Raw genomic sequence first — 10887 nt, forward strand, 5'->3', positions numbered from 1 at the left:
TAGAGACAGAGGCAGGGTCTGACTGTGTTGCCCAGGATGATCTTGAACTCCTAAGCTCAAGCAATCTTCCTGCTTCAGCCTCCTGAGTAGCTGGGGCTACAGGTGCGTGCCACTGTGTCTAGCTTACTCATACCCTTTTCAATGTGTTATGGTTTTTATTAACTGAACTTCATGTTAGATGTTGGGGATAAATAATGAATAAGACAGTTTTTGCTCACCTCTGTCAAGCTTTGCACAGTCTAGCCTTAGCTCCCAGATTCCTTGTTGGCCACATTGGTTTCTGTCACTCCTCAATAAGTCTTTTGCCACTAGGTCTCTGCACATGTTGTTTTCCCTTTCTGGTTCCATCTTGGCATTGTCTAATTTGAGATCTCAGATTAGTCAGCATTGCTGCAGAGAAGCTGCCTTCCTTGACTGAGCACCCATTATGTGTATCATAGGACCATGTTTTACCACAGAGTTAGACAGAAATGCCATGTGTCTAGGACACAGAGTCCTCTGAAAAGCTATTATTCACCAGCTTCTAAAGGCTTGCTCAAGAAGCTCCAATTGTACTGACAGCTGACTAAAGGCTCTCAGCTGGTAAATATTGGGCAGGGCACAGTGGCTTATGCTTATAATCCTAGAACTTTGGGAGGCTGAGGGGGGAGGATCACTTGAGGCCAAGAGTCCCAGACCAGCCTGGGCAATAGCAAGACACCATCTCTACAAAAAAAAAGAAAGAAAGAAAAGAAAAATTAGCTGGGTGTGGTGGCACGAACCTGTAGTCCCAGATACTTCGGAGGCTGGGGCAGGAGGCTCTCGCTTGAGCCCAGGAGTTTGATGCTGCAGTGAAGTATGATGACGCCACTGTACTTTACCCAGGGTGACAGTGAGACTCTAGTATGTGAGGATAATAAGTGTGCCATTTTTGTTCTTTTAAATTTTTCAAACATGAAAACAAAGATATTATTACCAAATCATTTGCTAGTGGACCCTAAAGATATAACCTAGTATGCCACTATTTGAAACAAAATGTTGGCTGGGCCTCATGGCTCACACCTGTAATCCTAGCACTCTGGGAGGCCGAGGCGGGAGGCGGGAGGATAGCTCAAGGTCAGGAGTTTGAGACCAGCCTGAGCAAGAGCAAGACCCCGTCTCTACTAGCTGGACAACTAAAAATATATAGAAACAATTAGCCAGGCATGGTGGCACATGCTTATAGTCAAAGCTACTCAGGAGGCTGAAGCAGGAGGATCACTTGAGCCCAGGAGTTTGAGGTTGCTGTGAGCTAGGCTGACTCCACAGCACTCTAGCCCAGGCAAAAGAAAATTTGTGAAATAATCTTTGTGTGTAAATTATAACTTCCAGAACCTCTCTTATTAATAGGCATACTGACAGGCGACTGCCAGGCTAAAACTTATAACCAGATTTAATTGTATAATTTTAACATGCTTGGAAGATATCCAAGAAATTTAAGGACAATGTGTAAGGTGATTTTTTTTAAATAAGGCTTTGTTTAGTGTATTTTTGCATAACAGATCACCTTAAAACTTAGTATTATCAAACAAGTATTATCAAAATTAATTGGGTTAATTGGGTTGCCACCAACTGGAGTCTCCACTTTAACTGGCAGATGGCGTGAGCTCTCATTTGGGTATTCTGCCTGTTTACTGTACCATTTTGGTTCTTTTCATAAGGCTTGGGCTTTTCCCATCATGGCAATTGGGTTGCAAGCAGATGAAAGTAGATCTTAAAAGTTTATTTTTGCATTCTATTGGTCAAAGCACACCACAGGACCCTCCCAGATGTGGGGAGAGGGGAAATTAATAACATCATCATATAAGAAGAATAGCAGAGAATTTGTGGCAGTATTCACAAGAACACACACACACACATACATAAGAAATGGTAGTAGTTGCCTTTTTATCATGGGGAAATAGAAGTTAGGGAAAACTTCACTGTATTTGAAGTTTACTCAGGAAGTTGGGGTGGCCTCTTGGACATCAATTTGAACAATTAACACAAAAACACCTTCACAAGAGCTAAGGAAACCAGGTGAGAGGAGATCACAGTACCTCAGTGTAGCAAAGAAATAAAAAATGATACACTGAACAAGAGAGGACAGTTTCACATTATCCCTCCACTTAGCTCAGGTGGCAGAGCTCATATGCTTTTTGCATGGGGCAAAGAGTTAAGCGAGAACCAGATTTACTTTGACCCCAACACTAGGTCCACCTCAGTAATACCTAGGACAGGAAGGCCCCCACAGCCTTGAAGTCCAAGCCTGAGGACTTAAGACTAACTCAGGTTCGAGCACTTGTAGACCTAAACTTCAGGTGGGCCCCCACATACAGGTACCAGGCCCACTGCTACAGACCCAGGTGGCAGGCTAACCTGCCCATGGGGCATACCATATGGGTGTGCCCAGAGTCTCTGGATGAGCTGACTGGTGAAGGGTTTTCTCTGCTGAAGCCAGTCTGTGAAGACTGGAACAGGTACCCACTTATTCAAATGTACAGACACCAACCTCTGGGCACAAAGATGATGAACAATCAGGGAAACAACCACCAAAGGAACAAAATAAGACACCAGTAGCTGACCCTAAAGAAACGGAGATTTATGGACTGTCTCACAGAGAGTTCAGAATAATGTTATTAAAGAAGCTCAGTGAGCTACAAGAGAATGTAGAGAACTAAGTGAAATCAGAAAAACAATACATGGTCAAAAGGAGAATTTCAACAAAGAAAAATCATTGAACCAAATTCTGGAGCTAGAGAACACAAGGACTAAACCGAAGTTTCCTAGCAAGCTATGACGTCACATGAACCAATGTATATATTTTGTTTATTCCAAAAAGAAAGGGACAAAAAGATAAGAGAAAACTTCTCAAACCTGGAGGAAGCAATGAACATGCAGATCCCTGAAGCCCAGAGAGCCCCAAATATATCACAGAGGTCTTCACCAAGAGACATAATTAAGCTCTCAAAAGACAGTTTTGAAATTTCATCATATACATGCTGCCTATTCAAAAACGCCCTTTAAAATCCTGCCCCCACTTCCATGCCACTACTGGAAGAGGAGCCACTGGTTAACAGTTTTCTGTTTTTAAATAGCCCTTAAAAAAATGACCTGGTTCCAGGGCATTAAATCTGTCCTGGGAGATTTCTAAGGCCACAGCTCTGCTGTAGGAGGCATAACATAATATTCAAAAGCTATGGTTTTGTCTCTAGCTGCAAGACTATGGGCAAGCTTCTTAATTATGTAAAACAGGAATAATGGTACTGCACCCTCAATGGTAATTAAAATGCATAATCAGGTGACTTGTGAGCTCCATGAGAGCAGAGATCCTTTATTTTGTTTACTATTGTGTACTGGCAAGTGCCGAGCACATAATAGTAGTCTCAAATATTACTTGACTGCTGAATGTGAAATGATTGACCTCAAAGTTGTCAATCCCATTTTGTAATCTTTTAGGCTTTTTACCTTTGTCAAGTTTAATTCTCAATCAAAAGAATCTTTAAGAAAAAAAATGTTATTGATGACATGACTTCTCATATTCACCTAATGAATGTTTTAATGGATTTTGTGGTGTTAAAATATATGTCCTCAATCTCTTAATGTTTTTTCCTTGGCTCTAAACTGGGAAAGATCCTCATTAAAGTTCAAATCCAGACTATTCTGGCATTGAAAGCTCATTAAGCTGTACCAGACTTGCCGCTTAGACCTCGCAAAGTCTCAGCAGCAATTCTTGCTTTGAAGGCCTCATTCTTTTCCATTCCTAGTGCACACCGGCACCCACTCCAAAGTAACGCAAACGTGAATAGAGCTGCCCCACCCCTGCTCACAACTAGGCCCACCTTGAGGCCAATTTCCCTGTCAGTCTTCATCAGACCGAAGTCTTCAAGGGCTGGTGATTTGTCTTTTTCATCATTATGTCCCCAACCTTGTACTGTGTGCTTCATGAAATAGCCATTTGGTGAATGAAATCTTATATTATTCACTTTGGTTTCCTATGTGACTTTTTGCTGATAAGCCTGTAAGCACCTGTAATATTTCTTTTGAATCTTCAACATCACTAAGAACCTCAATAAATATTCTGTTGAAAAGGTTTGGCTTTCCTTGCACAATCACCAGATGGCATTAGAGCCTTATGCACACAAATGGGTAAGTGCATATCTGGACTGAGAATTGATAGGCAGTCATGTTTCTGCCAGAGGACTCTTGTTTCATCTAAGAGTTGAGGACAATTTAATGGGAAAGCTTAGCCAAGATCAGTTGGAATCAGGTTAACGGTGTAGAAAAGCAGATCAGGCTTCAAGTGGAAGACCCAAGATTCACGAAAGAATTAGAATGCCTTCCAAAAAATTTTGTCTTTCCAAAGCTAGCTGTATAAGTGGGTGTAAGTATCACTTCAAGGGAATCCCAGCCCCTGATAAGTCCTACCAAGTGCTGTTGCCAAGACTAGGAAATCAGAACATAACATACAGATATGAAATTGCAGTTCTACCTTTCAAAATGGCTATTTTAAAATTTTCCCTTTCACAACTCCAGCCCTCAACATATGACTTTGTCATAGAAAAAATGGAAGTCACCAGACCTAATGAAATCTCTGACCTATTCACTCCATACCTCCTATTACTGTATAGAAGTTTTTATCTCCCTACTTTCCATACATTCAGCCTCTCTAGTCTGACTTCCCACACTTTACTGGAAGCAACTCTCAATGTTACTAATGATGTCCATGTTTGTAAATCTTGCAGATGTTTTGTTTTTAGTCTTCATCTCTACCTCTTGGTAGCATTTGACCTGTTGGTCACTTTGTTCTTGAAGTATTTTGATTTTTAGAGGCTAAGGCCTCTCTCTCTTCACTGTACTTTGATCAGTGTGTCTTTAAACTTCCCTTACATCCTTAAAGTGTAAATTTGTCATTAACCCACAACTTTCCCCTGAGCTCAAGACCCACACCACTTCTTAGTCCACGTGTCCCAAACTGAACTTGAATTCTGGTCTCTGCAACTCAATTTCCCAAAGTCTTCCTCAGAGTTTTCACATATTTTGCTTTATTTTTTTGAGACAGAATCTCACTCTGTTGCCCAGGCTAGAGGGCTAGAGTACCGTGGCTTCAGCCTAGTTCACAGCAACCCCAAACTCCTGGGCTCAAGCAATCCTCCTGCCTCAGCCTTCGAGTAGCTGGGACTACAGGCACCCGCCACGATGCCTGGCTAATTTTTTCTATTTTTTTAGAAGAGACAGGGTCTCGCTCTTGTTCAGGCTGGTCTGACCTCAAGCGATCCTCCGGCTTTGGCCTCCCAGAGTGCGAGGATACGGGCGTGAACCACTGGGCTGGCCCAGGGTTTTCACACATTCTGATCCCTCTGGCAGGAGTTTGCTTTATTCCCTTCACCTAGTTAATGGCCTGCCTACTCATCAGACAGTAGCTCAAACTTCAGTTTCTTAGGAAAGCTTCCCATCCCTCAGATTACTCAGCTATCTCAATTTATATACACATTTAATTGCTTCAGTATCTGTATGTAACGTAAGCTCCATGAGGGCAAAGATTGCCTTTGTCTACTAAACAGCTGTTTCCCTGAGGCCTAACATACAGTGCAATAGGCACTCAGGAAACACTTCTATCACTGACTAAATTAGATTGAGGTAAAGTAATATTGTGGACCAGCAGCTTGCTACTTATTTTGTAGATAAACGTTTCCCACGGCCTGAGATGGCTATGTATGCCATTTGGGGAGGATGGTTAAGACAGCAAAGCCCTTTTATGGTAGTGCCTGGTTAAGAGTCATCAAGACTCCACTGACTAGTTCCTTCACCTTTGTTAAATCGCGTAACCTTTTAATGTCTTAGTTTTCTCATCTACGAAAGGGAATGATGATAGTAGCCGCCTTTCTGGGTTATTGTAAGCTTATGTGTAAACTGCTTATTGCATTGCCCACCCTGTAGTAAGCACTCCATAAATATTAATAATTAGTAATCATTAATTGTGCTGGAAAATTCCCTACCTCCAGACGGAGAGTTCTGTGAGAGTGGTTGGAGACTGGCATTCAGATCGACTCTCCAAACTCAATTCACTTAAGCCTCAACTTCGCTGATGTGACAGCTTGAATCAGGCACCCGGATCGGGAACCAGTATTTCAGTCCCAAAAATGTTTTGCTTTCAACAAATGGCAGCAGCGGTCTTTTCAAGGGAATGGGCTCGCTGTCTTCCGCCCCCAAGGACTCTCGGGGGCACGGAATTCCTGAGATTTAAAATCCAGCCAAAATGGTATCGTGTCCCCAGTCTCTGGCCCTTCCTACCATTCCTCTGCAAACATCCAGAACCAGAGAGGATACAAGTCGTGTCTAAGCCAGGGAGTCTCGGGAATCGCTTCTAATACATATCCTATTTAAATGTTGCATTATACTATTTAGGGGTTGAAGAGCAGCCTTTTTGGATATGGGACTCTGAACTCGTAAACCATATCTCTTCCTCCATTTCCCGCCTCAGCCGGGTGACAGAGAGGCGGGCTCCCGGATTAGGGAACAACGACCGCAGCCGAGGGCGGGAGCAAGGTGCGCGCGCCGAGTAGGGGGAGGGGCCTGACGCACGCCGACCCAGGATCTGAGGGTGTGGGTGCAAGCTCTCGCGAGAGTAGGTTTGTTCTTGGGCTGCTGCCGCCTCCTCTCACCAGCGCCGTTGCTGCGGGGGATTGTGGGAGCCTCCGCGTCCCGCTCGCTGGGAGAGCGATACCTCTCCTTTTTCCCTCTCCCTCTCCCTAAGGTAGGCGTGAGGCGGGTAAGAGTCGGGGTGGGGTGGCCGGGGGCTCTCAGTGTCCGCCGGGAGGGGACAGCGACGGCGACAGAGGCCGCGGGGAGCCGGCGGCGCGCCTTTCTTGCTCGCTCCCGCTCCTCCGCTCTGCCTCCCTCCGCGCTGCGTATGTGAGCCGCCTGATCGGCGGCCGCCATGTTAGGAGCGCAGTGGCGGCGCAACCAGCCTTCTCGGGCAGCGGAGGTGAGCGGTCCCGGAGGGAGACGCGCGGCCAGTCAGAGGCCCTGGGTACGGCGGGAGAGTCAGGGGTGCCGAGGTCTGCTCGTCGGCGGAGCTTCCCGCGTCCTGGGCTTTCTGTGGGCGGGGGCGGGACAACAAACCCGTTACATGCGGGCCGCAACGCTGAGGGGGAGGGAGGAGCGCTCGAGGCCTGAGGGACAGACTGTCCATTGGAGGCCTGCCCTTTGGGGAAGACGGTTAAGATAGCAAAGTCCTTGGGTAGCGCCAGCCCCAAATAATCCGTTTGCCTTTTTTCCTCTGGAAATATGCCCCGAAATGGAGGATTTCACAGACTCCGAAAGCTTGGTGTTTTAGCAGCGTTTCTTTCTTTCCCTGGTGTCACGGCCTTCGCGCCGCTTCTCGCCCATCGCTTCATAGCGCCCCCTCAGACTCCCCCGCCCACGCGCGCGCGCGCGCTGTGCTAGCTGGACATCAGAATCAACTCCCTGCCCCCTCGTCGCGTAAAAATGGCCGAAAAAATGAAACGTTAACGCTTGTTTTTCGTATTGCGTCGTGGAGAAAGCCTTCTGCAGTATGCTGCGAAGAAGGTGATTTGTTCGTTAGTCAGTCACCTCCCATCTTTTTTCTTTTTATAAAAATACTATTAGTTCAGGTTCCTCTGAGAGGATCGTGTGGTGGGGGAACCTTCCGGTTTCCAGACAAAGGGTTTGGAGAGTACCGTGGTGTAGTCGCCGCATCGTTGTTCATTTCTAGCGCTGTGCTCTGTTCTGTGTTCTACATTTACGGTGGATGAATATCCCCTAGGTGTTTATCCTTCCCTGTGGCCCTGTTCTGTGAAATATCCTTTTCTGTGGAATATTCCTGTTGGATCGGTTACAGTTTTTCAGCCAGATATTTCTAGAACGGTTATGGTGATTCCGAAATTTCTAGTCTTTCAAGCGCGCTGGAATAATGTGAAGAGTCGTTGATTTCGCAGGTAGTAGTCACGAGATTTTGTATTGAGGTCGAGTTCAAACCTTGGTTTAGATTTTTCAATAGTTGGTAAAATACATTTGTCGCCCAGAAAATTTAAATAGACTATGGGAGCAAAAATTATATTTTAGGCTATTTTCATAAATGTTCAAAATAAAATTTCCCTTTGAAAAATCATTTTACTAATGGCTCAGTCATCTGCGCAGTCTACACAATTTTCAACATTAGTATTGTTTTAGAAATAAAGAAGGGCGGGGAGGGTACAGATTTTTGTTGCAGAAACACATTGGGTCATGCCTTTTCCGTTTAAATAGAATGTTTTTACAAACTCGAAATTAAGCACCATTGAAGTACTACATGAGAATTCTTCTGGTTGGTTATGTAAGATTTGAAAGAGATCATTTAGCCGGAAGATATTTGTGTTGAAGTGCTTTAAATTTACATTTTCTCCTTTGCACTTAACATTATATGCTTGTAACATTAGTTTATACTTTATCCAGAGAAGAAGTTTCACTTTATGTATTTTCGTTTTCACCTGTGTACAGCTTATGTAGCATTTTGAACTAATTCGGAATGATTTAACCACCCTTGTTATGAACATTTATGTTAAAAGTCTTTGAACATACTGTTATTACTGATGCTTTTAGAGAATGTAAACCTTGATATTATAAATCAGTTAATGATATTAAGTAGTCAAATTTTAACTGGGAAATGCAGCGATAATGTCATATTTTGAAAATACCACATAGCTTGAATTCCTGATTTTATAAAAGAGAAGATTTAAAGTCCAGATAGGTCCTGGTAATTTAGTTAATCAGTGTGGTCTAGAACCCTTGAGTCTTGATTCAATCAATGGAAGGAATATACCTACAGGAATTTATTCTAGGGGAATAATATGTCAACGATTTGTGTATATAAATGTTAATGTTACTCATTAAGCATGTTAAAAATCAAAAGATTCAACTCTTGGGGGATCTTCTAATTTTAATATGGAAATGAAAAGCTATACAGCTACTTAAAACAATATTTTAGGCAGAGAGTAATGATGGGGAAATGATAATGGTATGCATTATTAACTGGAAAAGAGAACATCTTAAAACCTCAGATGTCGAGTTTGATTATTTTGTTTTTGTTTAAAGGATTGTGTAAAACATGGAAATAGAGATGGTACACCAGAATATTGTTTGCTCAGGATGTTGGCATTATGAGTTTGTGTTTTCTTCCTAGTGTTTTTCTGAAGTTTCTACAATAAATTACCTTTACTTTTGTAATGAGAAAAAAAATTGTGTAAATGCTAGAACTGCTTAAAAGATGAAAATCTCATGTATTTTTAAGGGGAATTAAGATAAAATTAAACCAGCTTCCTGAAGTCTAAAAGTGCAGAGTATTGAGAAGTGACAAAAAGTGCTTGTTATTTAAGATACTCTAGTTATTATGTATAGGTAAACATAGGAATCTGAGAAGATTCCTAGGTAAAAATGTTAAAATTGTTGTGATTGGGACTAATACCAATTAGCTTACAATATGAATGCAGCTATTAACTATTTTAAGAATGCTCAAAACCAAAGAAATGAATAATGGTTTGTTAAATGTTCTTAGCACATTTTTTAGTTACGAATATTTGTTTTTATGTATCTCGTTTGGTTACAATTAGGTAAAACTATCCCACACTTCTGGCTGCAGGTTCTGAAAGTGGATGACTGACATGTGGGATGGAGGATATTAGGTTGATTGGGGTTGGGGTGGAAGGGTTGTAGACTGCTACTGTAGTTCTGTTACTTTCTGTATATGTGGTTGGTTATTCCAAGGCTTAACGCTGTCCAAGAAATGAAGTGCTGTAATTTGTAATTCTTAGCTATGTAGTAGACCTTTCTCATTGGATCATTAGGATCCAGGGCTCTGAATTCCCCCCCTCCTTTCCTCCAGACAGGGTCTCCCTCTGTTGTTCAGGCTGGAGTACAGTGGCATTGTCATAGCTCACTGCAGCCTCCAATTTGTGCGCTCAAGCGGTCCTCCCGCCTCAGCCTTCCAAGTAGCTGGGACTACAGGTGCGCACCACCACTCCCAGCCAATTGTTTTCTTTTTGTAGAGACGGGTCTCGCTGTGTTGCCCAGGCTGGTCTCAAACTCCTAACCTCAAGCGAGGTCTCGGAACGTGCTGGGATTACAGGTGTGAGCCACTGGGTCTGGCCTAGGTATGTGCCTTTAAATGGGTTTATAGGCACTTAAAACCTTAAAAACTTCAGGTTTTAACTTATTCAGTTCATTTCTATTGTAGGCATAAACATAGACTTGTAAGACAATAGAAGTTATATGATATAAAGTGCTATGTTATTTTTTCTAATCTGAATGTAATTTATTACTGGGGCAGGTCTGTGTGAATGGAGTGGGGAGTGCCTTTGATGTGAGGGGGATATGATATTCTTCATTTGTATATCAAGCTCTAATGTTCTATGTATAGATAAGGCTCAAGGCTCTGTGAAAGTTCTGTATGAAGTAGTAATGAAAGCTTAGGTTTAAATTTTTTTTTAACTATTCTAAAATTTAAAAGATAATTGATACAAAATACTTGCTTTTTTCCCCTAGAAACTTTAAAAAATGACATCTGGCATTCTCTTTGATCTAGAATCCCAATAACTTGTGGTTGTTGGTACATGTCCTCAGGCAGAAACAGGTTGTAGGTAAACAAAGAGAGTGCTCATGGTTGGGGATGGGGTAAATAGTTCTTCCCCAGCTACTGCTACTGGATAAGAAGAGTAAAGAAAAATAAAATAAAATAAAACGCTTAGGGTAGGCGTCTTAGTGGGCTGGCAGTAAATGCAGCAAATATGGAAAGTAATTATTTAATTAATATTAGAGTCTAACTAGGATCTTTAATTTGCAATATCATCTTTTTTTTTTTTTTTTTTTTTTTTTTTTTTGAGACAGAGTCTC

The 10887-nt window shown here is 42.5% G+C and overlaps 1 protein-coding gene across 4 annotated transcripts in view; it reads left to right on the forward strand.

The window, feature by feature from the left end:
• The first annotated feature begins 6599 nt into the window (after nt 1–6599).
• The window catches only part of MATR3 (matrin 3), a 33777-nt gene continuing 29489 nt past the window's right edge, over nt 6600–10887 (forward strand). The window contains exon 1 of one of the 4 annotated variants that reach the window (XM_012646368.1): nt 6600–6754. Coding sequence is in view for 1 of the 4 variants with exons in the window: in XM_012646369.1 (XP_012501823.1) it covers nt 6938–6985 (48 nt within the window). In the remaining 3 variants the exon portion in view is untranslated. Of the gene's footprint in view, nt 6986–10887 lie in introns of all 4 variants that reach the window. The other 3 variants (XM_012646366.1, XM_012646369.1, XM_012646367.1) reach the window with 3 other exon arrangements.

This window comes from Propithecus coquereli, unplaced genomic scaffold, assembly GCF_000956105.1.
Source record: "Propithecus coquereli isolate 6110/MARCELLA unplaced genomic scaffold, Pcoq_1.0 Scaffold242, whole genome shotgun sequence".
Classification (NCBI taxonomy): Eukaryota; Metazoa; Chordata; class Mammalia; order Primates; family Indriidae; genus Propithecus; species Propithecus coquereli.